This window comes from Zea mays, chromosome 5 (genome assembly GCF_902167145.1).
Source record: "Zea mays cultivar B73 chromosome 5, Zm-B73-REFERENCE-NAM-5.0, whole genome shotgun sequence".
Classification (NCBI taxonomy): Eukaryota; Viridiplantae; Streptophyta; class Magnoliopsida; order Poales; family Poaceae; genus Zea; species Zea mays.
In genome coordinates, this window is record NC_050100.1 from 88806393 (window position 1) to 88832744 (window position 26352).

General features: G+C 46.0%; 2 protein-coding genes and 1 pseudogene across 2 annotated transcripts in view; 1 reads left to right on the forward strand and 2 right to left on the reverse strand.

Moving 5' to 3' along the window:
* The first annotated feature begins 2165 nt into the window (after positions 1-2165).
* sbp12 (SBP-transcription factor 12) lies at positions 2166-5607 on the forward strand. Its single transcript, NM_001136780.1, has 4 exons — positions 2166-2579; positions 3177-3313; positions 3684-3917; positions 4938-5607. Exons 1-4 carry the CDS (start codon positions 2266-2268, stop codon positions 5249-5251), a joined length of 999 nt encoding a protein of 332 aa, NP_001130252.1. The 5' UTR covers positions 2166-2265; the 3' UTR covers positions 5252-5607.
* A 1105-nt stretch (positions 5608-6712) lies between these two features.
* Positions 6713-9625, reverse strand: LOC103626906 (serine/threonine-protein kinase STY13-like; annotated as a pseudogene).
* Positions 9626-12389: 2764 nt separating this feature from the next.
* Positions 12390-26352, reverse strand: part of LOC103628330 (remorin 1.4) — a 28801-nt gene continuing 14838 nt past the window's right edge. The window contains exons 4-7 of the mRNA XM_008648550.3: positions 13466-13529; positions 13036-13376; positions 12879-12960; positions 12390-12700 (exon numbers count right to left, since the gene is read on the reverse strand). Coding sequence (XP_008646772.1) covers positions 12509-12700; positions 12879-12960; positions 13036-13376; positions 13466-13529 — 679 coding nt within the window. The 3' untranslated portion in view covers positions 12390-12508. The remainder of the gene's footprint in view (positions 12701-12878; positions 12961-13035; positions 13377-13465; positions 13530-26352) is intronic.

Here is a 26352-nt window from a genome sequence, read left to right on the forward strand (position 1 = left end):
TACATGAAAACGAACAATATATATTATCATCGATCTTAATGTCTCACAATTTTTTTGCCAATAACCAATACAAAACTGAACTCGGAATCCGGAATGCCGCCTTCTCCTATTCCTCGACTGTTCAGCCATGTATCGCCAGCGGGGACGCCTCTCCTCTTCTTGCCTTGTTATCTATAGAAGCGTATGCTGGCGGAGAGTCACGGCAGCAGCTCGAGGCGTATCAAAATGGCCTACTTGATGTCCTCTGTGGCGGTACAGAAGAATCTAGGTGAAAGAGACAGAAACGAGCAAAAAGATGAGAGGTTGGAGGTTAATATATGACGCCAACACCGAGGAGGAGGAAGAGGAGAAAGTGCTCGTGGTGGTTGCATGGTTGGTTGCGCATGCAAGAGTAAGACTTACTTTATCTGATTGTTTGGGGAGACATGGGGGAATCAGATCTACACACTTCACGCGTGACACACGTGCACAAAACTCATGCTTTAAAGGAGCAGAGAAATTTTCTTTCTTATATAAATATATGGTATAACTATTGAGTTTAGTAGCATATAACACATTGTTGTAACACTTTGGTCTTAGTATATAGATCTATTAAGGTATGGGAATTGTAAGCTACAAAATTAAGCAGTTAAGAAAAAAAAGTTATAAGTAAAAGCAAAACTAGTTAGGATGATCTTACCTTCTATGTTTTAGAGTGAGATTTTAGAAATTATTAGAGAAACTCACGAATATGCTCCTAATATTTTTAGCCCTTTAAAATTCATTGATTTAACAAAATTTTAAAACTATGAACATGCTCTAAATGCTAAGGTGAACATTGTGGGTCTATTTGATTCAGTTGTAGATTTTTTGGAAATTTGATTCTAGCTATGAGCTGCGAAAGCTGTTGTGAGCTGACGATTATGAAAAAACTAAAATTTATTTGGTTTAAACAACTATAAACTATAGATTCTATAATAGCATGATAATTTGTAACATTGACGACAAGAATATAAAAAATCTAGGATAGAAGGTAATTCTAAATTAAACTAGAGAAATATGTAGATTTCAAAAATATATTCTACTGTTATATCTGTTTAATGTTATATCCGTTTAATTGAGATTCTATATTTTCTTACAATAAATTTGGTTCAGATTGCTGAACCAAACACGATTGCATATACACACATCTTTTTGTACCAACACTATATTTGAATAAGACATACCATACCATTCCTAATACAAATATAGAAGAGACAAAAAAGTATAAAACTATGCAAAATTTTTACTCTATGTTCTAGAGTGAGATTACGTCATTCTCAATAGGGGTATTTAAGTATTTGCCATCTTTACGAAATGTTCTTAATCATATGCCACTGACACATGTGTCACTGACATGGCAAAAAATTTGTCACCCACCTTAAAATAGTTAATTTTTCCTTCTCAATGGGAGTTTCATGGCACAATTAACTAGAGTGACACATCATCTAAGGAAGTTTGAAACTATGATGAAATAGTCTCACACAGTGCATAGTTTCATCTTTATTGTTTCCTAGGTCACATGCAAAACACAAACATCTTGAAAAAACAATGTACACATGATTTCATCCCCACGAAATTGATTTCATATCTTTCATAATAAATACACTGTCATACCATAGCCTATTTAATGCCCATGACACTTGAGAATGACCTTATAGAAAGTATTAGATAAACTCACGGATATGGTCCTAATATTTTTAGTCCTTTGAGAAACAATTATTGGTTTTTTCGGATTTTAAGGTGATGCTCTTAGTTTTGCTAGTGTTATCATTTTTATTCTTAGTCGTGGGTTTTTCTCAGTTTTGCCCTTCCAGCGCTATAGAGCAGAAGAGTAAAACTGAGAAAAAAATTACAACAAAGGGTAGAAATGAGAAAGATGCCAAAACTAAGGGCCTAAATTTAATAGTCCTTTTTTAACTATGAAGATGCTAATGCTGAAGTTGAACACTACGGTCATATACGTAAGCGGTACACATCTTTTTTTTAAGGGATGCAAACGCAAACTGAGAATTGTCCGTATAAAAATACCTCAAAAAAAAGAAACAAAAGGCACATGCAAAAAAAAAGAACAGAAAAAAAAAGAAAAAGGAGGTCAAAATATAAAAAAGACCTGCCTTTTTTTTCTATTCCAAATTCCCTTTCCCCATCTCGTCTTCTCCACAGTCCACACTGTTCACCACCTCTCCCATCCTCTCTTCGATCCCCAAATCCCGAATTGACCAGCCCAAATCGTCGCCGCGGCGCATGGAGTGGACGGCCCCGAAGCCCGCCTCATCGCCTCCCCTCCTCTGGGACTGGGGAGACCACGCCGCCACGGGCTCGGGCTCCTCCAGCGACGCCCCGGCGCGGCGCGGCGGGAAGGAGCGGGAGGCGAAGCGTGCCAGGGCCGGCGAGGACCGCGGGGGAGGTGAGCTGAGGTGCCAGGTCGAGGGGTGCGGATTGGACCTCAGCAGGGTCAAGGACTACCACCGTAAGCACCGCGTCTGCGAGGCCCACACCAAGTCCCCCCGCGTCATCGTCGCCGGCCAGGAGCGCCGGTTCTGCCAGCAGTGCAGCCGGTGGGTCGTCTTCTCGCTTGCTCTCGCTTGCCTCCTCCACGCCTCTTCTCTCGCTTGCTCTGTGCGATTGCTTCCGTCTTCCTTCCTTTGATTGCTTTCTGCAACGATGGTTCGCGCTTTTGCGCTGCAATTATCGCGTGATTTGTTGATTGGTTTGGACAAGCAGTTGTTTTTTACGTGTTCTCTATTAGTTTTGTGGCTACATGCTGTGTGTGTGTACGGCGCGTGAGCTGCGTGCGCGGTTGTGCCGTTTTTTTGGGTACGGAACTACATTTTTTTCCTGATCTAGCAATGAAAGATGCTTCCTTTCCACTATTGGTACTGTTGTACTTGTTGTGGAGAATCGTACGCATGGGTGAAATGAGAAATGGCTACTATGCCTGTTTCCCTTTTCCAGTTTTGGTATGGCTCTCGATATATGGGTATGCTTTTGGGATGAGCGTTTTTTTGTGGGCTACTGACCCGTGTCTATTTTATTCCATTAAAACTATGTGAATATTGCAGGCATATATCTCCTGTATTGCACTTTTACATGGCATTTAACCATAAATAGTGTCTATTTTGTTTTTGCTGATTGCTTGGGTTCTGGCAATCCAGATTCCATGCGCTGTCAGAGTTTGATCAGAAGAAGAGGAGCTGCAGGAGGCGTCTGTCTGATCACAATGCCCGCCGCCGGAAGCCTCAGCCAGATGCATTCACCTTCGCCTCTGCAAAGCTGCCTTCGACATTGTTTGGTAATGTTTTCATATCTTGACTACTGTTCGAAATTTGCTATCAGTGGAAGTGGACACTAGAAAAAATGGTGGTGATGGGCTCTTAGCCAGGTTCTAGATTCATCTGCATGTACGTCATGCAAACAGATGTCTTGTTACGCAAATGGCAAGCTTTCTATCTTTTATACTTAGCAATAAGTTGTCTGTTGTGTTTCTTCGTGTAATTAAATAGAAACTAGGCATTGGACTTGAGAGTATCGTGATTAGTAATATATGTATCTTGTACTATACAGCTAGCAGGATTATCGTGTTTCAATTGTATTATTCTACCTTCTTACCTCCTATTTATAAAGTGAAATATTCTTATCCCTGAACTTCTCTGCCACTGCAGATGATAGGCGGCAAATAAGTTTTGTCTGGAATAAAGCTCCTGTTAGCCATGTAAGACCCTTCACTTCTCCATGGGACAGCTCATCTGACTTAAAGCCCCCTTATGCAAAGGAAATAAGTGATGTATCAACAAAAGTTGGGACAATTACTGGACAAGTTCATTTGGATAAATCTCACATGTTCAATGCTATTCCAACACTTAGCCATGGCAAAGATGAGCCTTGGCCAATGAAAGGTTTGATTTTCCAAACATTATCCATACTTGCTGCAGAAATGTGTTCATCAAGGAAGAAGCTTTGTTAAGTGGTTTGCCATATTTGTTGACAAAGGGTTGTAAACCATCTCCGGTTTAGTCGGACCTTACCTAAAACATCTTCCGCAGTTGACACATAAAAGGGACCTTTATCCATTTTATCATCGCTTGCAGAGATGGGAAGCTGATTATTATTACACGAGTACTTTGAATTTTCATTGCAGAAGCTTGTGAACTTAAAAGTCAAAATATTTTTGTAGCTATTCATATGATTTAGCCTGCATAGAATGTATGGCGGAACAAAGATTGCTGAACTCCTTGCCATACCTCTATTCAAACTGGGCTTATAGATGTTTTGTTGTAGGTTGCTTGATTCTTTACTCTGTAAATTTACTACCAGAAAAAAGAAGAATGCTACCAGAATTGAACTGTCAGTTGTATTCACATGTTAGTTTAGGATGCAAACACTTGATTATGTTGGATTTATGGGAAATAAAATGTTGCAGGGACTGATACCATTTTCTCCAAAATGGTATTGGGACTTGGTTATTAGCGATGATGGATTTTGAGTGCCAAGAAAACGTAGATGTTTTTCTATCAATATCATATTTGGTAGCATTATTTTATTTGTTTAGTTTCACCTATTCTAGGTTTCTGAAGTCCTAGATCACTGTTGAGATAATTAATTACTCCATGTTTCGTTTATGGATGACATGTAAACTTCATTTTGCTTGCAAGAAATTACTAATAAACTGCAGGTCTATTTGACTCTCCTGCACTTACATTTTACTGTGCTAGTGACCAGTTTAATAATTCTGAGCATCAGAGTTAGAAATTGTAATTGACTGTCATACAACTCTGCTTGTTTTCATGCTAGTTTTATTGAACCATGTCATGTGATTTCATTTGCCATGCCGTTCCTGTTCCTGCACCGTCTGCACTTCGATGTTCTTTTGTTGTCCCGATGGGTGTATGACATAGTCTGAATGATCGGTTCTACAGGTCTGGACATGTCTATATCTGCTTCAAAATTCGATGGAGCAGCGGATCTTCAGCATGCTCTCTCTCTTCTGTCAGCCGGCGCTTGTGGACTGCCTGATTCTGTACATCAAACATCTTGCATTATCCAATTCAATGGTGCCAGCGAGAACAGCAGTGACCTTCATGTAACGCATGGCAGGAACTCTGGTCCAGCATCATGCGCCGATGCGCAGCATATAGCTGCCCAGCCTCAGTCTCAGCTGTTTCATTTTACCACAGATACCGGCAATACTGTTTATGAGCCCAGTTTCTTTGGTGTAAACCAGATAAATTAACCATGGAAGACACATGCCACTTGATCACTTGGATGAATAGCCCTGAAGATGGTCTGGGCCTGTGCAAGTTCTTCAACCAACCACCGGACATAAGGATCTTTGTTAATGTTATCTTCATATTTATTGGCCATACCTGAATTCAGTTGAACCGAGCTTAGGCCAGCTTATGTTTAATATGCAGTTCCAACCTGTGATTGACCCATTTTTTATGTTCTTTTTGCCCTCTGTGATGTGAGTGTGACTACTCTGTAACATTATAAGTGTGATACTATTGTAGTCTCTACTGCCCTGACGATGTAAACGGTTGGATATCTTTGAAGCTGTCCTTGATGAATCTGGACATGTATTTTGTGTGTATATATGGTCTGTTGCTTCAATACTGCCATCATTAAAATATTTGAAGGACTTCAGCTATTGCTGTTTTTTTGTGTGTTTTTATTGATACAATAGACCAATTTATGGTATAATTTCAAGTAAAAAATCAATAGTCTCCAAACCAAACAGCTGGTGTGATTTTAGGGGTGTGGAATCGTGCAATTTGGTCAGCATCACAGTTGTCTCTCCTCTATACAAGCCTCCCTCACCCACACGTCTATGTGGCGGACGGAAATCTGCAGCTAACCAGACAAATCAGCATACAGCTTCCCATGTAGGAACTACCAGCCAAATTCTAGAAAGCAAAATGTCCATGGTCGGCACAGAAAAATCCATGTGTGCGACTTCGACGACAGATGGTGACACATACAATAAGAGAGAGACAGATACCAAAAACTAAAGACGTATCATTCTGAAGTGCAGCGACTGCAGTAGTCTTGGAACGCAGGTCAACAACCAAGTACAAGGAACAGATGGTGCAAGCAAGCTTGCACAAGCCAACAGATGGTGCCACGTAGACAAGAGAAAGACATATACCAAAAACTTCAGTCATATCATCCTGAAGTGCATACTGGAAACTATAAAACCATATCATTCTGAAGTGCAGAAACCGCTGCAGGGGGTGTTTAAACGCACTAAACCTAAGTTAGTTGGCTAAAAAATTGCTGGTAGAATTAGATAGCTAATAAATATCTAGCTAACTATTAACTAATTTGCCAAAAATAGCTAATAGTTGAATTATTAGCTAAACTGTTTGGATGTACACTACTAATTTTAGTAGCTAACCGTTAGATCTAGTACATTCAAAACATCCCTTTAATTTGGTCTTGGAACGTAGGTCAACAACCAAGGGCAAGGAACAGTAATGGTGCAAAGCAAACTTGCTGATTACAAGAAACTAGCAGATGTTATTAACATAGGAAAGCTCCATTAAGGTAGATCTTGTTAACATTCAAGGAAACATCACCTATATTTCCAGAAGAGATTACTCCAGCTATGCAACTTAAAAAAATGCAACAACAACATTGAAGCTCAAACCCTAGGGTCTCTTCGGAAGAGTCAAAGAGATCCTGGCACTGACGCGAATACATTGGAATAGGATCTTTATCATTTTCCCTCTCTCGTACCCACCATGTGGCATCTAGCCACCACAGCTTCCACTTCAGTCCGTGGTCATAGGTTCAGAAATACAGCAGCGGAATCGTGCTTTGCGCACGTTGCTTACAAGTTCAATCTCAGCACTCTCAAGCAAGCAGACAATCTCAATGGTGGGCGAACTTCAGGGTTCGCATCCCAGCAACGGGTCATAATGTGGCTTAGAGAAGGCAGGCAGTCCTGAGGGATTATCGGGCGGGCACCCTTATTTACAACACCAAAAGCTGCCTGAACTGCTGTCATGTTGGTGGACGGAAGCGTGCCGGTACATGTACAGTGATATTTAATGTAGAGGTTCTTAAAGTGTTTAAATGGTTTATTTACAAAAAAATTCGTGAAGCCGTCTCTCCGCGAAGAGACGTATCTGGCTCGTAACCCAAGTAACAACAGATGCCTCACTTCACACTATACAAATTCGTCGTCTGTTCTATTGATCTGATGATATATAAACGCATTTACTTCTATATTTATTAATAGACTACATTTATATACACTCCATTATATAATAGAGTTTCTTAGTTGTCTCTTGTGTTTAGAGCACCATTTTTATGTCTCCCCACTATATATGCTCTTAGTTCCACAAGACGATACCAAAGCTATAGACATCAACTTTATGATCATAGGGCCTGTGCTGGATCATATACGATATACACGGCATTAATGAATCCAAATTATAGAGGCAATGGTAAGTTGAACACTGATATCTGATTTCTTTTTGTGACAAAAACCAATTAGACCATGTATACAAAAAAATGAAACATGTTTTCAGTTATTTTTGTTATATTGGTATAGTCGGCCACTTAACCTTCCCCACTGTGGACAAAATAAGTGCAAGCGTACCACCTCAGCAATTGTTTAGTAAAAAACTGAAAGTGAACACAATAATCCAGTAACTTTGGAGTGAGTCTATCCACTGTTTTATGTGTAAGCACGAAAGCCAGTTCCAATGTTCCATTAATATGATTTGACTTATTGAATATGCAACAATATATTGCTAATATAATGAAAACCCTGGACAACGATGCAGAATGGAACACTCAATAATACAGCTAAGTAATCCAAAAGGCTACTATGCAGCATGTACAGTTGAGTACTTGAGTTTTCCAGTAATTATGCATGTAAAGTTGGATGTACAACTCTACAAGTAGTAAGACTACGGAAGTGTCTGAAAATTTTGAATACCTGCACTTCAGGAACTTTGCGGTTATTCGACATAATACTGACCTACAGTACTTGTGAGCTATGCAAATTGTGTTTCAAAACAAATTAAGGGGGTGTTTGGTTACACCCCGCTAAAATTTAGCTCATGTCCCATCGAATGTTTGAACCTCCGTTCCGGATATTAAATGTAGTCGGATTATAAAACTAATTTGTCAGCCGAAGATTAAAAGACGAGACGAATCTAGTCCAGTTGGTTGGGTCTATATTTCATACTCTTATTTAAAAGTCAAACGCTTGATGTGACCCGGGCTAAACTTTAGCCGGAGCAACCAAACACCCCTTAAATGCCAGAGATACAATGAAATTTCTGCATAAGACAATCTTCAGTAAGGGGAAACTATAACTTACGGTGCCATCCAGCGGTAGGTTCCTGTCTCTGGTGTCATCCCTTCTGTTTTCATTTCGATCCGAGCAACTCCAAAGTCAGCAATCTTAGGCCCTGTTCGGTTGTTCCGGATTGGAGCTCTGGATTAATTCCTAGCCGGATTACTTCTCTAATTTATATAGATTTTGATGAGCTGGAATAAATTCTGCCTTATTCCGGTATAACCGAACGGGCCTAATGGATTTGTCTGCTACAATCAGAAGGTTATCTGACTCGAGATCTCTGTGAATAAATCCCAGTGCATGAACATATGCCGTTCCCCGGGCTACATCCAATGCCTGTTTCACAGCCAACCGCAAAGGCACTGACTTGGTCTGCCTTCTCGCCAGGAATTGCCGAACTGATCGGCCTTTTTCATACTCCATAATAATACACCACACAATTATAGAGTGTTTGGTTTGAGGAATGATATAGTCCATCATCTTCCTACTCCTTACTTTTTTGTTTGGTTTGTGGAATGAAGTGAGTTAATCCATCACCACCTCATTTCTCATAGTTAGTTGTTTAGTACTAATATGTGGATTGGAGTCATCCCACCAAATTTGAGGAATAGACTCATGATGAACCATTTTATTTTGGATAGAGTGATTCATCAAACCAAACAACTCATTAATTTCTTGCATGCGCCTATGAACCTTACAATATTTGGGTGACTCAGCCTCGACAACATCATAACTTCTTGTACAAATTGCTGCTCCATCAAATGGGCTCTTTCTGGATCATTCTCAGGCTTCTCCAGCAGCTTAATGGCTCTATTATATCTTCTCCATTATATGTTCCCCGGTACAGCTTCCCAAAGGCTCCCTGAGCAAAAGGACCCCCCATGTCCAACCTTCCGAGATCAATGGTCCACGCTCGTAGCTGCTCAGTATCTCTGTAGGGTGATTCGGGTCCATCAAAACTCGGCCCAATGCATCCTAATTTAGCGTGTGTGCAGCCACACGGTTGGGGCGGAAGACATTATTGCGGACCGAATAGCTTGCGGTCGGAGCATCACGGAGGCCCGGGTGCTTTAGTATGACCGTGCGGGACTCGCGTTGGAGCCCACACTGCTGTTGTCCACTGACATGGCAACAGATTTACCAGCACAGTTGGTTAGGTTGAAGCCATCGACGCTGTCTTTAGCCCTCCCCAAACTTTTGGTAATAAGGCATGTTGTAGAAGCCATTGATCTCATTGTCTTGCAGCCTCTTGCCACTGCCGCCTATCATACCATGAAACCCCGCCCCCTCAGCCATCTCACAGGATCCAATCCTAACAATAGAGCTGCTGTAGGTTGCCCATCCTCAAGCAAGAAATGCCATCTTCTCTGCCCCCTCACAATCTCTAAAACAAGGTAAAATTAATGAATTGAGCTGGCCACCACCAAACGGCATGTAATTCTAGCTTAAAACTGCAGCAGTAACTCCTTCCTACTATAGCCAACGAACGAAGCCCATTTTTCCATAAAAAAAAAGAAGCAAGAAGCGTCTACCACTAAAATAAAGAATTTTCCTAATCGCCGGGAGCGACTGTATGACAATCGTTTGGTAAGGCTCTCGAAGAAACCCAATTTTTAATAAACTAGTTTTTATCTTTTAGCTAGCAGAGACTAACTTCTTAGTTTTAAAAAACTGATAATATAATTTCTAGAAACTAAATTATAAATGGAAACACCTCAATTCTATAAACCAGTTTCTTAACAAACCGGGCCTAAGTATTCTCTCCATCACAATATATAATTCGTTTTTGGCTAAATATATATTCATTAGTTAATCTACGTGCAATCCATATATGTGTCTATATTTATTATCATTTATTCGATTGTGAACGAAAAAATTAAAAAGAACTATATGTTTTTGGAACAAAGGGAGTAATAGATAATGAGGTAAAAGAATAATTTTTTGACAGCCCTAATAATTCACAACACATATCTACAATTTCCATGGCGTACAGATCTACCTAGACCAATGCGTGAACTAAACATATCTTGCAATGCAGATAGAGATGGTAATAGGTATCTGCAATCTGATATTTGATGGGTATTTACTCCATCTATATGTGTGAAATATTTTACTCGTAGGTTTTTTATTGGGCGAAAATCTTCACCCAATAGGTAAACAGGTAGTAGAACATTTTACCCTCACACATACCCGTTAACCCGTGGTATAAAATACTCAATATAAATTTGACTCAAAAGCATGAACTTGGGTTTCAGTTATCCATATCTTTTGACTATTTTAAGAAACTTTTGGACGATAATGTCATAGAAGGCATAACAACTATTTGATGATCATGTAATGAAACATGCAACGTGTTATATGATACTATATATCCTAATATTGCTACTTTATGTAATTATCTATGGTGTTCTTGAATGGACGACTGAATGACACTAGAAATTTTGTAATGATATTTATATGGATAGACTTGATGTTTGTATATGTATTATTTTAATAGATTTTTAACCTTTGTGGATATAGGTGACCCGACATGTAACTCATACACACGAGTATGAGTATGGAGGTAAATCCATACCCGCCAGTAGGGATGAAAATGAAAACGGTAATTTTCGGATACCGGAAATCGTTTTCGAAATTTTACCGAAATTTAGGTCTAAACGGAAACGGAAACGGTTACCGAAAATACGGAAACGGAATCGGTAGAAAAACTCGGAATCGAAAACGGAAACGGTTTGAGTCTCTTCCGACCGTTTCCGAAAATTACCGTTTTTATTCGGTATTTTACCGCCGGTAATAAATTCGGTATTTTTCAGAAAAAATATTAAATCTGAACTGATCTTTATAAATTCGTAATAAATTCATCTTAGCTTAGAAAAATATAATACTAATTTTATTATTTTTCTAAAATCAAGATCTATCTAATGGTATATAGTTTAGAATCGTTTGAAACTTTTATAAATCTTATTTATAATTTGAATGAGAACTTAAGAAGTACCAAGAGGACACTAATTATATTGACTATACCAAGTAGTAGGTGTATAAATAGAATGTAAGTGCCATATCATTATACACAGCTTGATTCTACTTTATTTAAATACATAATAATGATTTTATTGTTTTATGATTTCTTACTTTATATATTTATTGTGGCCTGCTACCTTATATATTATTATTGATTTTATATAAATGTATGACTTACGTGAATTTTTGAAGTCGATTGAGGGTACAAGTTACAGTTTTTACCGATCGAATTTTTAGATTCCGATCGTAACCGGTGTAATTTTTGTACCGAACTTTCGTTTCCGATGTTTCCGAATTACCGATATCGTTTTTGTTTTCGGAGTTACCGTTTTCGATCTTGTTTCCGAGGAGAAATATGAAAACGAAAATGGTTTTTGTGTTTACCGATCGTTTCCGACCGTTTTCACCCCTACCCGCCAGTAGGGGTGGCAATAGATCACGATCCAAATGCCCCTTCATAAAGAGTTAGGCCCTTAAACAATTTTAGTTCAAAAATGAATAGATATATGACCCGATCATAATCCGATTTGATCCTTAAAATTTGTAGTGTAAAATATAGAGCCCATTACTACCCACCCGTGGATATTGATGATCCGACATGTTAATTTTTTTACGAATATAGGTATAGGATACTAATACCCATTGCCATCTCTAAATACAGATATTTAATATTATTTTAGTTATTTTGTTTATAAATCTCGTTATATTTAATATTAGTTCGCCGAAATCCAGTTATATATACTAGAAGGTGAAAATGGAGGACTATGCATCGGTTTAGTTGAACATGGTCGAGCTATTCTACCCACTAGAATAAAGTTGCGCCCTATCGGGCGCTATGCCATTTACGTAATCATATGAAATTGTAGTTTACAATGAGTAAAAAAGCCGTTGATGCAGCAACCAATTCATATAAACAAACTCAGCATGATCATAGAACAATTTGTTGTTACAAAGACACCATATTACTCAAGTTAGGATCAGGTTTCGATCAGAATACAGTTTTGAAATACAATATACAATTTGTTGGTTACAATATACGCATAACTTGGCAAAGCCAAATGCATATTACAATACAAAACGTCACTATTGCGTGCCTTTTACAACCGTCCAAAATGGCGCCCTTCATTTGGTTCCAAGTTTCAGCGTATGCAGCTGTTCTCAAAAGCAAGCACACGTGCGGGGAGGCTTTCCTGTGGATCGCATCTTGTGCGCCTTCTCTCTGATCTTTTTCCCATCGTTGTATTTTCGCTCCTCCGCCATCGCCCTTGCTCCTCCAGAGATTTTGCTGATCCTTGTCATCTCCAGGTTGTATTCTTCTAGTGCCTTTTCTCTCTTTTTGTCTAGCTCGGTCTGCAAGTTAAGAAGCTCGGCTCTGAGTCTCCTCAAACAATGTGATTTAATCAAATAAGTTGTCATGACGAATTCCTAGCGATACCATTTTTTAGGGCTTGGGGCTTGTACTATGGATGCTTTCGACGAAGGAAATACTGAATTAATAGTGCAGTGTTTCTTTAAACTACGATAAAACCTCTTTCTGCTCTTTTTGGCGTCTCGCCTTCACCTTCTTCTCAGTTTCCCATTCGGCTATGGTCTCCATCATCTTCTCATACCTAAATTTGAAGTCCATAACTCCATATTAGCATAGCTTTAATCGAGTGACCTTCAAAAAAATAGATCGTACTCACTCCTCTCTAACTCTTCCAAGCTTTGCCTTCTCCCATTCATCAGCCTTAGATCTCGTGCCGCCAGTAGCAGCCACTCCTGCTGCGCCTTCTCCATTCCGTCCAGAGCGGTATGACGTGGCTGGCCTCACGGCCGAGGGCGCTTTCTGAACAGCCTGTTCTTGCTCGAACTCCTTGCTCCCTTTCCTGTCTGCCAACCTGCTGGAAGATCCTGAACCTTTCCTCACACCCAGAGAAGTCTCAAGCATCCTGGGTGCCACCTTGTGATGATCTGCAGGCACGTCCTCAGGCTTTCCAGGTGCTGGTTTCAGTGGCCTCCTTACCGATATGTTAACTGCTAATGTCTATAAGTGAAATGCCACTAATAGTACAGTCTTTAACTCTTTATAAACCAAGAAAAGTATATCCCATGAAAACATAACAAGCAGGATACATGATCCGCTAACCTTTCACCCTCACAATGTTTCTGCAAGAACTTGTGCAGACCCTTGCTAGGCCTGCTGAAAGAGAATTAGGCTTACACCTAGTTCCTAAATGATTTTGGTGGTTGAATTGCCCAACACAAATAAATGGACTAACTAGTTTGCTCTAGTGTATAAGTTATACAGGTGCCAAAGGTTCACACTTATCCAATAAAAAGACCAAGTATTGGGTTCAACAAAAGAGCAAAGGGGCAACCGAAGGCACCTCTGGTCTGGCGCACCGGACTGTCCGGTGTGCCACCGGACAGTGTCCGGTGCACCAGAGGACTCCAAGTCAAACTCGTCACCTTCGGGAAAATCCAGAGGCGCTCCGCTATAATTCACCGGACTGTCCGGTGTACACCGGACAGTGTCCGGTGCTCCAAGGAAAAGCGGCCTCAGGAAATCACCAGCTTCGGGAATTCGCAACGGCTAGTCCGCTATAATTCACCGGACATGTCCGGTGTGCACCGGACTGTCCGGTGTGACAACGGAGCAACGGATATTTCGGCGTCAACGGCTACCTGTGGGGGATAGATATCCCCTAGGTCCACTAAAGAAGTAAAAGGCCTCACGAACGGCCCGAGGGCCCAATAATTCGTAAGGTCATTCTTTCGTGGGCCTAGGGAAAGACAACCAGCAAAGGAGACGTGAGACTGGTTAGTGCAAACACAGGCGGCCCACAACGTCGAACGAATGGATCACAACAGAGACCCGACTTTCCCGCGCTGAAGCCCTCATGCAACAGAGCCATGCGAGGATAAGTCGGCGAAGATTACGTAGGGATAAACTCAAGAGGTTCACTATCTTTTAGCTAACTGTTGTTATCGTATCACATGTACTGCTCCACGGCCGAGTATATAAGGCCTAGGGGGCACCCCTTCAGATCGATCGACCCTGTTCTACTTAGCCACCCACAAAAACTCTCTGTGCCCTCTATCCAGAGAATTCTCTTGTAACCACGCTCATATACTCACCAGGACGTAGGGTGTTACACACTTCTAAGCGGCCCGAACCTGTAAATCGTGTCCATTGTCCCTCGTGCGATCGGCACGAACCATTTTGCTACAGTTGTCGACACCGTCCTACTCCTAAAAACACCTTGAGGGGCAACCCCGGGTGTGCGGTCGGACCCAAAACACCGACAGCTGGCGCGCCAGGTAGGGGGTGTGTCGACGATCCAAGCTAGCTCAATGGCCGTCACCTTCCACAGCAAGATCACCATGCGTCCCGGATCCATATTCTGCTTCGGGACAATCTCATCCGTGGCGGACGAAGAAGGAATCCTACACCGCCTCGCGGATCTGCCGGAACGGAAGTCTCCTCCAACAAACTCCGAAAATGCTGGAAAGACGCTACCGCCGGCTCTTCGGAACAAGATCGTCTCCGGGGAGGCTGGAGCTAGAAGCTCGTTGACCCGGAAGACTCCGCTGTCTACTTCCCCGACGAAAGAATGGACACAGATCATGAGAAGGAAGGAGATCAGGGAGAGGCCGGTCGTTCTTCCCGTTCCTCCGACCTCAAAGGAGAACGGAAAGAAAGTCGCCGCGGCAGCAATACCGTTCTACCCCGACGTCCTCTTCATCGGGAGGGCAGAGTCGCCCGCCGTCTCCGACGATGAACCGACCGCGCCCGGAGAAGAACCGCCTCAGCGAGAATCCCGCCGACGAAGGAACCGACGCAGAAACGTTCGACGACATCACGCAGCTGGAGAACGGGATCCGGAGCAGCCTGTCTCGCGAGACGAGGTCTCAGAGATAGGAGAAACTCCGGAAGAACGCGTCTTCAGGGAACGAAGGAACTCCCGACGACGTGATCGCCGTCGGACTCAGGAGCAAGCCGAACAAGATGCAAGGCAACGACGCGAGAATCCGCTCTTCGGGCGCAACTTGAACCCTGACTTCGCCCGAGCTATGAACACGCCGAGCGAGGTCGGAGGCGTTCTAGCCCGGATAGCTGACGGACTTCCTCGGACCCCCGACGCCGAGGGATACCGGCGCCTGTTCACTCAGGCAGCCAACCATCTTCTACCGCTCGCTCACCCGCCGAACGATCTGCGACACGCCATCAACAGTCGTCGAGACGCGCGGAGCTCTATCAATGCTTCGCGCGAACGGCGGCACGAGAACGAAATTCGCCGTCGGGAGGAGTATGACCGAGATCATGGCTTCCCGACTCAAAGCCAGGCCACCCGAACTGAGTCGGCAACAGCTTCAACTGGTGGAACCACCCGGGGACGGTCGAGGAACCACCACCGCCACTCCCCTCCCCGGGACAGACGACATCCTCGACGACAGGAGGACACGTGCGGAGTATCTGCCCTTACTCCGCGCCTTAGGGCCATCCAATGGCCTCCCAACTTCAAGGTATCCAATTTCGACAAATATGAACCTAAGCAGGACCCAGGGGGCTGGTTGGCCGTCTACACCACCGCTGCTCGGGCTGCCGGGGCATCCGAGGACGTCATGACTGCGTATCTGCCCATCGTCCTCGGGCAAGACGCGCTGCAGTGGCTACGACATCTACCCCGACACTGCATCGACGACTGGGGAGACTTCAGTCGACGTTTCACCGCCAACTTCCAGTCTCTCTCCGACAAGCCAGCGCAACCATGGGACCTCAAATCCATCAAGCGCCGGGGGGATGAGACTCTCCGGTCATACCTTAAAAGGTTCCAGACCATGAGAAACCGCATCCCCGAGGTCACGGAGGCGGCCGTGATCGAGGACTTCTACAGAGGATCTAACGACTCGGCTTTCATCCGAGCCATACTGCAAAAGGCGCCGACTACCTCCGAGGAGCTGTTCCGGGAAGCCGACCTCTACATCACCGCTGACGAGCGGGCCCAGGACCTCATCGGAGGAGCAAAGCCCGCACCGGCGGCACCACGACGCGACGCGAACCAGCCGCCCGACAAGCGCTGGGAGAAGAGGCCTCGCGAAGAGGTACACGCCGCCGGACCACCCGCCTCTCGTGCCCGAGGAGGACCTCGTGGAGGCGAACGCACGCTGGACGACATCCTCGACGCCCAGTGCCCGTACCACAAGGACATGCGACACACTCTCCGCAACTGCCGGGATTTCAAGCACTCCGTCGGGCATGGCCGACCCTTTCAACCTCTACCACCTCCTCCGCCGAGGGGAGGACCAGATGAACCACGACAGCCCCATCAGCCAGAGGAGGGGGGAGGAGGAGCTTTCCCGCGCGTTGACAGGGAGGTCAACGTCATCTTCGGCGGACATGGGTCGCAGGAGAACAAGAGACAACAAAAGCTCAACGACCGCCAGATACTGGTGGCGACCACCGGCCCTCCCGCCCCGTACCGGTTGTCGAAGCACCCAATCACATTCACTCGGGAGGATCAATGGCTCAACTTCGACCACCCAGGCAAATACCCGCTCCTCGTCGATCCGGTGATCCGAGAGAGCCGGGTGAAGAAGGTGCTAGTGGATGGGGGGAGCAGCATCAATGTCACCTTCCCCCGTACGCTCCAAGGCTTGGGAGTTCACCTCAAAGAGCTCCACGAGTCGGACACTCCTTTCTTCGGCATCGTGCCGACGGAAGGAGAATACCCGCTGGGCCACATCTACATGCCGGTCACCTTCGGGACTCCGGATAACTACAGAACCGAGTTCCTGAGGTTCGAGGTGGCGAACTTCGACTGCGGGTACAACGCCATCATCGGGAGGCCGGGGCTGGCCAAATTCATGGCCATCCCACACTATACGTACATGATACTGAAGATGCCAGGGCCGCAAGGAATCATAACTGTACGCGCCGACTTCCAAGGCGCCGCAGAATGCTTCCGAGTGGCCATCCAAGCAGCCCTCACCACCAAGCCATCAGCGGTTCCTTCTACACCGGCGAACTCTAAGCCTGAAGAAGACCTCGCTGTGCCGGCAAACGAAGCTCAGGCCGCGACCTCTATGCGGCCGACTGAGGACACCAAGCGGATCAACCTGGGGTTCGCTGATGAGCGCAAGACGGCCATCATCAGCTCCAGTCTGAGTGACAAATAGGAAAGCGCGCTCGTCCAGTTCCTGCAAGATAACCGAGACGTATTCGCATGGCAACCTGCGGATATGCCGGGAGTCCCGAGAGAACTGGCCGAGCACAAATTGAAGGTCTATCCCCAGGCGAGGCCGATCCGGCAAAAGCTGCGTCGTTTCACGCCCGACAAGAGAGAAGCCATTCGTGCCGAGTTAGCCCGCTTGGTCGCGGCCGGATTTATTAGAGAAGTACTACACCCCGAGTGGTTAGCCAACCCTGTTCTTGTACTCAAAAAGAATAAAGTGGATTGGCGCATGTGCGTCGACTATACTGATCTCAACAAACACTGTCCGAAGGATCCCTTCGGGCTCCCAAGGATAGATCAGGTGGTGGATTCCACCGCTGGATGTTCGATGCTGTCTTTCTTAGATTGCTATTCCGGGTATCATCAGATTAGTTTGGCAAAAGAAGACGAGGAAAAAACGGCGTTTATCACCCCGTTTGGTGCTTTCTGTTATACCTCCATGCCGTTCGGTCTCAAAAACGCGGGAGCGACTTATCAGAGAGCTATTCAAACATGCTTAGCCGATCACTGGGGCAAGCGTGTGGAGGCTTACGTAGACGACGTGGTGATTAAAACGGAGAATCCAGAAAACTTCATTGAAGATTTACAGCTGGTTTTCAACAGCCTGAGAAGATATAGATGGAAACTCAATCCTGAAAAGTGCGTCTTCGGGGTACCAGCAGGAAAGTTACTCGGATTTATTGTCAGCCACCGGGGAATTGAAGCTAATCCAGATAAGATTGAAGCTATCATGAAGATGGAAGCTCCTCGATCGCAAAAGAAAGTTCAGCGACTCACTGGATGTATGGCAGCCCTGAGCAGATTCATATCCAGGCTGGGAGAAAAAGGTCTGCCATTTTATAAATTGCTGAAGAAGGTGGATAAGTTTCAATGGACTTCAGAGGCACAGGAAGCTCTAGACGCACTGAAGAAATTCCTGACAACACCGCCAGTATTGAAACCGCCCCGGCGAGCTACGCCGACTCAGCCAGCTGAAGATTTGTTGCTATATATCTCTTGCACGACTCACGTGGTAAGCACTGCGTTGGTAGTCGAGCGAGCGGAAGAAGGGCATGCCTACCCGGTACAACATCCTGTCTACTTCATCAGTGAAGTTCTGGGCCTATCGAAGAAAAAGTATCCTCAAGTTCAGAAGCTATTATATGCAGTACTTCTAACTGCCCGCAAGCTGCGCCACTACTTTGACGACCACAAAGTCATAGTGGTTACTGGTTTTCCAATAGGGGACATTCTTCACAACAAGGAAGCCATTGGCCGAATAGTCAAGTGGGCTTGCGAGTTGGGGTCTCATGATATCGAGTTCCGACCTCGCACTGCCATCAAAACTCAAGCACTGGTCGATTTCGTATCAGAGTGGACAGAACAACAAGTGCCGGATAATCCAGAAACCGCAGAAGTATGGCGAATGTATTTCGATGGCTCGCTGAAGCTGCAGGGAGCAGGAGCAGGAATTCTTTTCACTGCACCTGGAGGCGAGCACCTCAAGTATGCTCTCCAGTTGCTATTCCCGGCCTCTAACAATGCTGCCGAGTATGAAGCTTTGATACACGGATTAAACATCGCCATATCACTGGGCGTCAAGAGACTGATGGTGTACGGAGATTCTCTGGTAGTCATCAGTCAAATAAACAAGGAATGGGATTGTTCAAGTGATTCAATGGGAAGATACTGCGCCGCCGTCCGAAAGCTAGAAGATAAGTTCGAAGGTCTGGAGTTTCATCATATAGAAAGAGATCGGAACACGGCGACTGATGTACTGTCCAAGCTTGGATCCGGTCGGACTCAAGTCCCGCCCGGGGTCTTCGTGCAAGAAATTCTCCAGCCAAGCATCTCGACGGATCAAATAGAAGAATGCATTATCATAGATCAACCCGAGTCAGACTCTGATGACTGGAGGCAACCGATTATTAAATATATAAAGAATGAAGAAGAGTCGGATGACAAGAACTCGGCAGAGCGCATAGCCAGACAATCAGCTCACTATACACTCATTGGGGAGGTATTATACAGGAGGGGCGCGTCAGGCGTCCTCATGAAGTGCGTTCTCCCGTCCACCGGGAAGCAACTTCTGGAGGAAGTCCATGCTGGGCAGTGCGGAGTACATGCAGCATCCAGAACATTAGTCGGGAAGGTTTTCAGGTCAGGATTCTATTGGCCGACGGCGAAGAATGATGCAGCCGAGCTAGTTCAGAGATGCGAAGCTTGCCAATACCTGTCAAAACAACAGCACTTGCCAGCACAGCAGCTACAAACCATACCAGTAACTTGGCCTTTCGCATGCTGGGGATTGGATATGATTGGACCTTTCAAGAAAGCTCAGGGAGGATACACCCATGTATTGGTGGCAATTGACAAGTTCACTAAATGGATAGAGTTTCAGCCCATCGCCTCCTTAACCTCTGCTAAAGCCGTGGAATTCATACAAAGCATAATATTCAGATTTGGGATACCGAACAGTATCATCACTGACTTGGGATCCAACTTCACCAGTTCAGAATTCTTTGACTTCTGCGAGCAAAAAAGCATTCAGATCAAGTATGCATCTGTAGCCCATCCGAGAGCCAACGGGCAGGTTGAGCGAGCCAACGGAATGATATTAGAGGCACTTAGAAAAAGGGTCTTTGATAAAAATGAAAAATTCGCAGGAAAATGGATAAGAGAATTGCCTTATGTTGTTTGGAGCTTGAGAACCCAACCTAGCCGGGCCCTGCATGGAAACACTCCTTTCTTTATGGTCTATGGGTCGGAGGCAGTGCTACCCGCCGATCTCAAGTTTGGGGCGCCAAGATTGATCTTCGAAAGCATAGCAGAAGCCGAAGCCACTAGGCTGGAGGATATTGACATACTCGAGGAAGAACGACTGAATGCGGTGATTCAATCAGCACGATACCAGCAGACTCTAAGGCGCTACCACGACAAAGCTGTGCGGCAACGTTTCTTTTCGATGGGAGACCTCGTCCTCCGCCGAATTCTAACGGGGGAGGGACGGCACAAGTTATCACCCTTATGGGAAGGACCTTTCATAGTAGCAGAAGTCACTCGTCCCGGATCATATCGCCTCACCCAAATGGATGGCACGGAAGTTGGGAACTCTTGGAACATAGAGCACCTCCGAAAGTTTTACCCCTAGCTGTACTTCAAAACAGCCGGAGCGGCCATGTATTCTGTATAATGGAAATACATCATCAATAAAGAGAGATTTCAAAGATACTTGGCTCATTTATAATTGACTTGCATTCTTACTTAACTCGGGGTGACCACTATGCCCCACAAACGGAGCAATCGACTTAAGTCGGCAACGACTTAAGGCGGTGCAACATGCTCACGCTTACTTAACTCGGGGTGACCACTATGCCCTACAAACGGAGCAATCGACTTAAGTCGGCAACGACTTAAGTCGGTGCAACATGCTCACGCTTACTTAACTCGGGGTGACCACTATGCCCTACCAACGGAGCAATCGACTTAAGTCGGCAACGACTTAAGGCGGTGCGACATGCTCACGCTTACTTAACTCGGGGTGACCACTATGCCCTACCAACGGAGCAATCGACTTAAGTCGGCAACGACTTAAGGCGGTGCAACATGCTCACGCTTACTTAACTCGGGGTGACCACTATGCCCTACAAACGGAGCAATCGACTTAAGTCGGCAACGACTTAAGGCGGTGCAACATGCTCACACTTACTCCACAGGGGGTGACCACTATGCCCTACTAACGGAAGTTACCGGCCAAAAGTCATTAACGGCTTAAACCAGTATAGCATACTCGCGCTTATGCAGTTCAAGGGATGACCTCCATATCCCACAAACAAACTTCATAATCATCATGCAGCGTTACCACAAACTTGCGAACTAATAAATTCTGATACAATAAGGGAGTAATCACGTCATTCGAATGATAAGCCGATAACCTCTAACGAATACTTGATCATGCTAACTGCGCGCTCAGAGCACGCGAACTGTTTCTTTATTTTCCAATGTCTCTCTCAGGAACGACTGACGAAGAAGGGCGATTCGAGGAATCAGGGGCAGCAATCACATCGGCTCTTATATCTTCGGGGACAACCACGCCGGGTCTTCTCATCAAGATTCGTCCCGCCCGAATGGCCTTGTCCAGGGCCTTATCACGCTGAGCTTTGAAAGTGACAGCAGCTTCTTCAGCAACTTTAACAGCCTGCTGAGCAGTTTCTAACTCCTGAGCAATGGATTTCTTAGAAGCTCGGAGTCCCTTGATGATGGCGTCCTTTGCCGATAGCAACTGGGTAAGGCGGGCCACTTCGTCCGAAGATTCTTGCAGTTGACGGCGCTGATTGTCAAGCTCCTCCATAGTAAAACGGTGGCTCCTCTCCAAGATGGTCAGCGAGTTACTGGAATCTCGGTACAATCTGTCCAAGTTGTCGCGAGAAGCAGCAAGGATGCGTTTTTCTTCCTACAAGCAAAAATCAAACTCATTCAGAATCCAAGAGCATGATAAGGCGAAGCACAGGTTCGTAAGCTACCTTCTCAGAGTCAAGCTGAGCATGGAGAGAAGAACTCAGAGCGTTGGCATCATCCAAAGCCGCAGAGACCTGACTCAACTCGATCTGACTTTGAGAATACTTCTCCTCGAAGTCAGCGCATCGTCGAGCCATTTCAGCTTGATCCTGAAAGTGTTTTTCTTCAAGAACTGTGATCTGCCGAGTCATCCCTATCAAGAGGTATTCAAACAAAATGAGGTCAGAAGGTAAAACAACCTACGGGCAAGAGCAAAGAAGAAGAAGAAAGGACACTGACCAGCATTTGTGGCCTCCAATTCAGATACACGACCCCGAAGCAACACCGGATTCCAACACTCAAGAGATGAAGCCACCTCCGGGATGGAAGCATCCTGCGATTTCAGTTGACTGGCCAATCCATTCACCAAAGCCTGACGAGAAGAACATATGAGCATAATGGCAGCAATTCATGCAACATAAAGATCAAATTAAAGCACAGCACAGCACCTGGAGGTTGGAAAAGAACGAAGGGATCCCCAAGTCAGGAGAAATCAGCTGATAATCAGGTGTCAGACCACCACCTGAAGCAGTTTGCAGTAGACCAGCAGGAACGAGCTCAGTACATTCAGCAGAGTTTAACGCCAGACCAGTGGGGATGCTGCCCTCCAAAGCGACCCCCTGATCCGGAGTTTGAGCCACCATCATGCCGCCAGAGTGTGGAGGTGAACCCACATGAACATCCATGGAAGTGCAGGAGGGAGACCTCGCTCGGGCACCCTCGGGGGCTGGGTTAAGGTTGGCACTGCCCACTTGAGCCGGATCACCCCCGGCAACACCCTCGGGGGCTGGGTAGTGGCCTACACTCCTCACCTGAGCTGAGTCCTCCCCGGCGACACCCTCGGGGGCTGGGCGCATGTCAGCGCTATTCAAGGGATCCAAGCTCTCTGCCGTGACCACCTCTAAGGTCGACGGGCCTTCAGCTATTTCCATAGGATTAGGACGATCCAAGTCATCATCCCGACCCTCGAGACCGTGCTCTAAGGTCGACGAGGCACGGGACGACCTCAAGCCAGCATCTGGCACGGCTGCGCCAGTTTCTGTTGCATCAACGTCTGCAGTTTCCAACAACAAGTTCTCAGGGACCATATCCTCTAGAGCTTGATCAAAATTGGCCATGGACAGTTCTTGCAGACCAATAAGAGCAGACAAGGCAGGAGAAGGAACCCCACTACTACCACCGCTCGCGACGAATTGCCGACTGTTTTTCCGAGTTAATGGAGTTTCATTCTCTTCCTCCTCATCTTCCACAACAACAGCACAAACAGCATCCTCATTGGGGTCAGCAGCAGGCGGAGCACACCCATTGGGTTCAATGTCAGCAAGGCCAGTTGCAGTCATTTCCTCGGCAGCAGGAGCTAAGGTGCTGGCATCCTCGTCAAAGCTGGGCACTCGCCGGAGGCGTCTTCTTTTCTTCTTCTGCTCATCAGCAGAAGGCTCGGGCTGACTGGTTCGGCTGGGACGCCTCGGGCGAGTATTGACAGGTTTCGAGACATCCAAGGTCGCATCAACCTCTGGAAGCGGCACCACCGCCAATGTACCATCAGGAGCAGTATCAGATGAATCCTCAGCTAGCAGATCGAGCATGTCATTTATGTCTGCGTCACTAGGGTTCAGGGGCACTTCAAAATAAATCTGCCGTTCATCCTCAGGTATCTCCCCGAGCGAAGCAACTAAGGAACGGACCTCTTCAGCAGAAGGTCGCACTCTAAGACCCAAATTGCTATCTGTCACGGGCGGATTGGACACAAAAAGAGTGAAATCTTTGGGAGAAGGCAGGTTCCAAGCCGAATATGCCACTGGAGCTCCAACGTTTGAAACTTTACCCCTGAGGATCATCTCGAGTCGGCTCACCAAATCAACAGAAGGAATTCTCCTATTAGTAACTCGGGTTGAGTCGGCCAGCCCTCGGTAAAGGTATGCCGGATAGGCCCTGTCCTTCAGCGGCTGAATGTTTTTGAAAACAAAATCTGTGACCACGGCTTCGGCAGTCAGACCTCTCTCTTTTAGTAATCCAACCTCAGTAAGCAACACGCCCGCCTCGGCTACTTCTTGGTCCGTGGGAGATTCAGTCCAACTCGGAGTACGAACGTCTGCCTGTCTCCCTGAGCGGGAAGGTAGAGAATTTCCATAATTATCCATTATAAACCACTCCAGACGCCAACCTTTAATGCTGTCTTTGAGGGGTATCTCGAGATACTCGGTCTTCCGCCCCCGGCGCATCTCTAAACTGGCACCCCCGACCAATTGATGTTGCCCCCCGGCCATCCCAGGACGGCAGTGATACAGATACTTCCACAAGCCAAAATGCGGCAGCACGCCAAGATAAGCTTCGCAAAGGTGAACGAAAATCGAGATTTGGAGAATGGAGTTAGGGTTCAAGTGAGTCAGGTTGATGTGATAAAAATCAAGGATGCCACGGAAAAAAGGAGATATGGGAAGGCCGAGGCCGCGAAGAAGGAAAGGAGTGTAAACCACTGACTCGTGGGTATCTTCGGTTGGGACAGTAGCCCCGTGGCAAGAACGCCAAGAACAGAGTTCCCGTGGAGGGAGAACCCCGATGGAAACAAGGCGGAGAAGCTCAACTTCAGAAATCACAGACATATGGTTACCTGCGAAGGGTAACTGACTGTTGGGGTCGATGGCGGGGATCACTGCAGCAGACGAGTTCGCGGTCTTCCTCTTGGGCGCCATCTTGCTTCTCGCTGGCGAAACAGAGCAGGAGGCGAGTGGTAGAGAAGACTCAGATGCGGAAATGCAAGAACTAGGGCACGGAAAGCAAAGGCGGCTAAAAGTGCGACTCTTAAGGGATATTCTTGAGCCAGATACCTTTTCAAAAGTGCCCAGTCATCACCCATCGGTCATCTCCGAAATCCCGGCATGCCACGTGGATATCTAACAGTTATTTCCAAGAAAGCTGATGTGCCACCTCATCACTCGGCCATTTCCTCAGAGTAACTTGAGAAACTGGCTATCACTCGGTGTTGCCTCTAAAACGCCGACCACGTGTTCAATCGCTCGGCATTACTTCTAAAATGCCGACGCCGACCTTCAATCACTCGGTGTTGCCTCCAAAACGCCGACCACGTGTTCAATCGCTCGGCATTACTTCTAAAATGCCGACGCCGACCTTCAATCACTCGGCGCTGCTTCTAAAACGCCGACCACGTGCTCAATCGCTCGGCATTACTTCTAAAATGCCGACGCCGACCTTCAATCACTCGGTGTTGCCTCCAAAACGCCGACCACGTGTTCAATCGCTCGGCATTACTTCTAAAATGCCGACGCCGACCTTCAATCACTCGGCGCTGCTTCTAAAACGCCGACCACGTGCTCAATCGCTCGGCATTACTTCTAAAATGCCGACGCCGACCTTCAATCACTCGGTGTTGCCTCCAAAACGCCGACCACGTGTTCAATCGCTCGGCATTACTTCTAAAATGCCGACGCCGACCTTCAATCACTCGGCGCTGCCTCTAAAACGCCGACCACGTGCTTAATCGCTCGTCATTACTTCTAAAATGCCGACACCGACCTTCAATCACTCGGCGTTGTTTCTAAAATGCCAGCCCTGTATTTTGTCGCTTGGCATTACTTCTAAAATGCCAATGCCGACCTTCTATCATTCGGCATCGCCCCTAAAACGCTGGTCTTGTGTTCGATTGCTCAGGGTTACCTCTAAAACGCTGATGTCAATCTTCACATCGCTCGGCGTCGTTTCTACTATATCAAAAGAATCAGTTCAACATTCAGCAAAAGCAATGGCAAGTCATCAAAAAGAGGGGATAAACGACGGACTCCATTAAAGGGAAGATAGCGAGTTTACAAACCAACTCTTTACGAGTTGGTACTTCCCTAATTCTACTCTACATTACTACTACTACTAAACTACAATATACTATTCTACATTACTACTACTACTAAATTACACTAATTACTACTACATTATTCTAGCTATACTAAACTATACTAATATCTAAGAAGACCAGTGGCGTCTAGCCACTGGCCCTGCCCCTGCCGCCGCCGCCGCCCTTGGCGCTGCCGCCGCCGCCGCCCTTGGTGCTGCCCCTGCTGCTGCCCTTGGTGCTGTCCCTGCCGCCGTCGCCGCCGCCCCTGCCACTGTCGTCGCCGCCGCCGTCGTCATCGTCGTCGTCGTCGTCTTCACCCTCGTCGCCGCCGTCCGAGTCCTCCTCATCCGAGGAGTACTCCGACTCATCCGAGCCTTCGAGCCCGGCGCGCTCGACGGCTC

What these genes read in the sequence shown, in the direction of transcription:
- sbp12 (NM_001136780.1), top strand. Translation starts at nt 2,266, where the DNA reads ATGGAGTGGACGGCCCCGAAGCCCGCCTCATCGCCTCCCCTCCTCTGG. An exon ending in GCTGCCTTCGACATTGTTTG is followed by an intron (nt 3,314 to 3,683) that starts GTAATGTTTTCA and finishes CTGCCACTGCAG; the next exon opens with ATGATAGGCGGCAAATAAGT. An exon ending in TGAGCCTTGGCCAATGAAAG is followed by an intron (nt 3,918 to 4,937) that starts GTTTGATTTTCC and finishes TCGGTTCTACAG; the next exon opens with GTCTGGACATGTCTATATCT.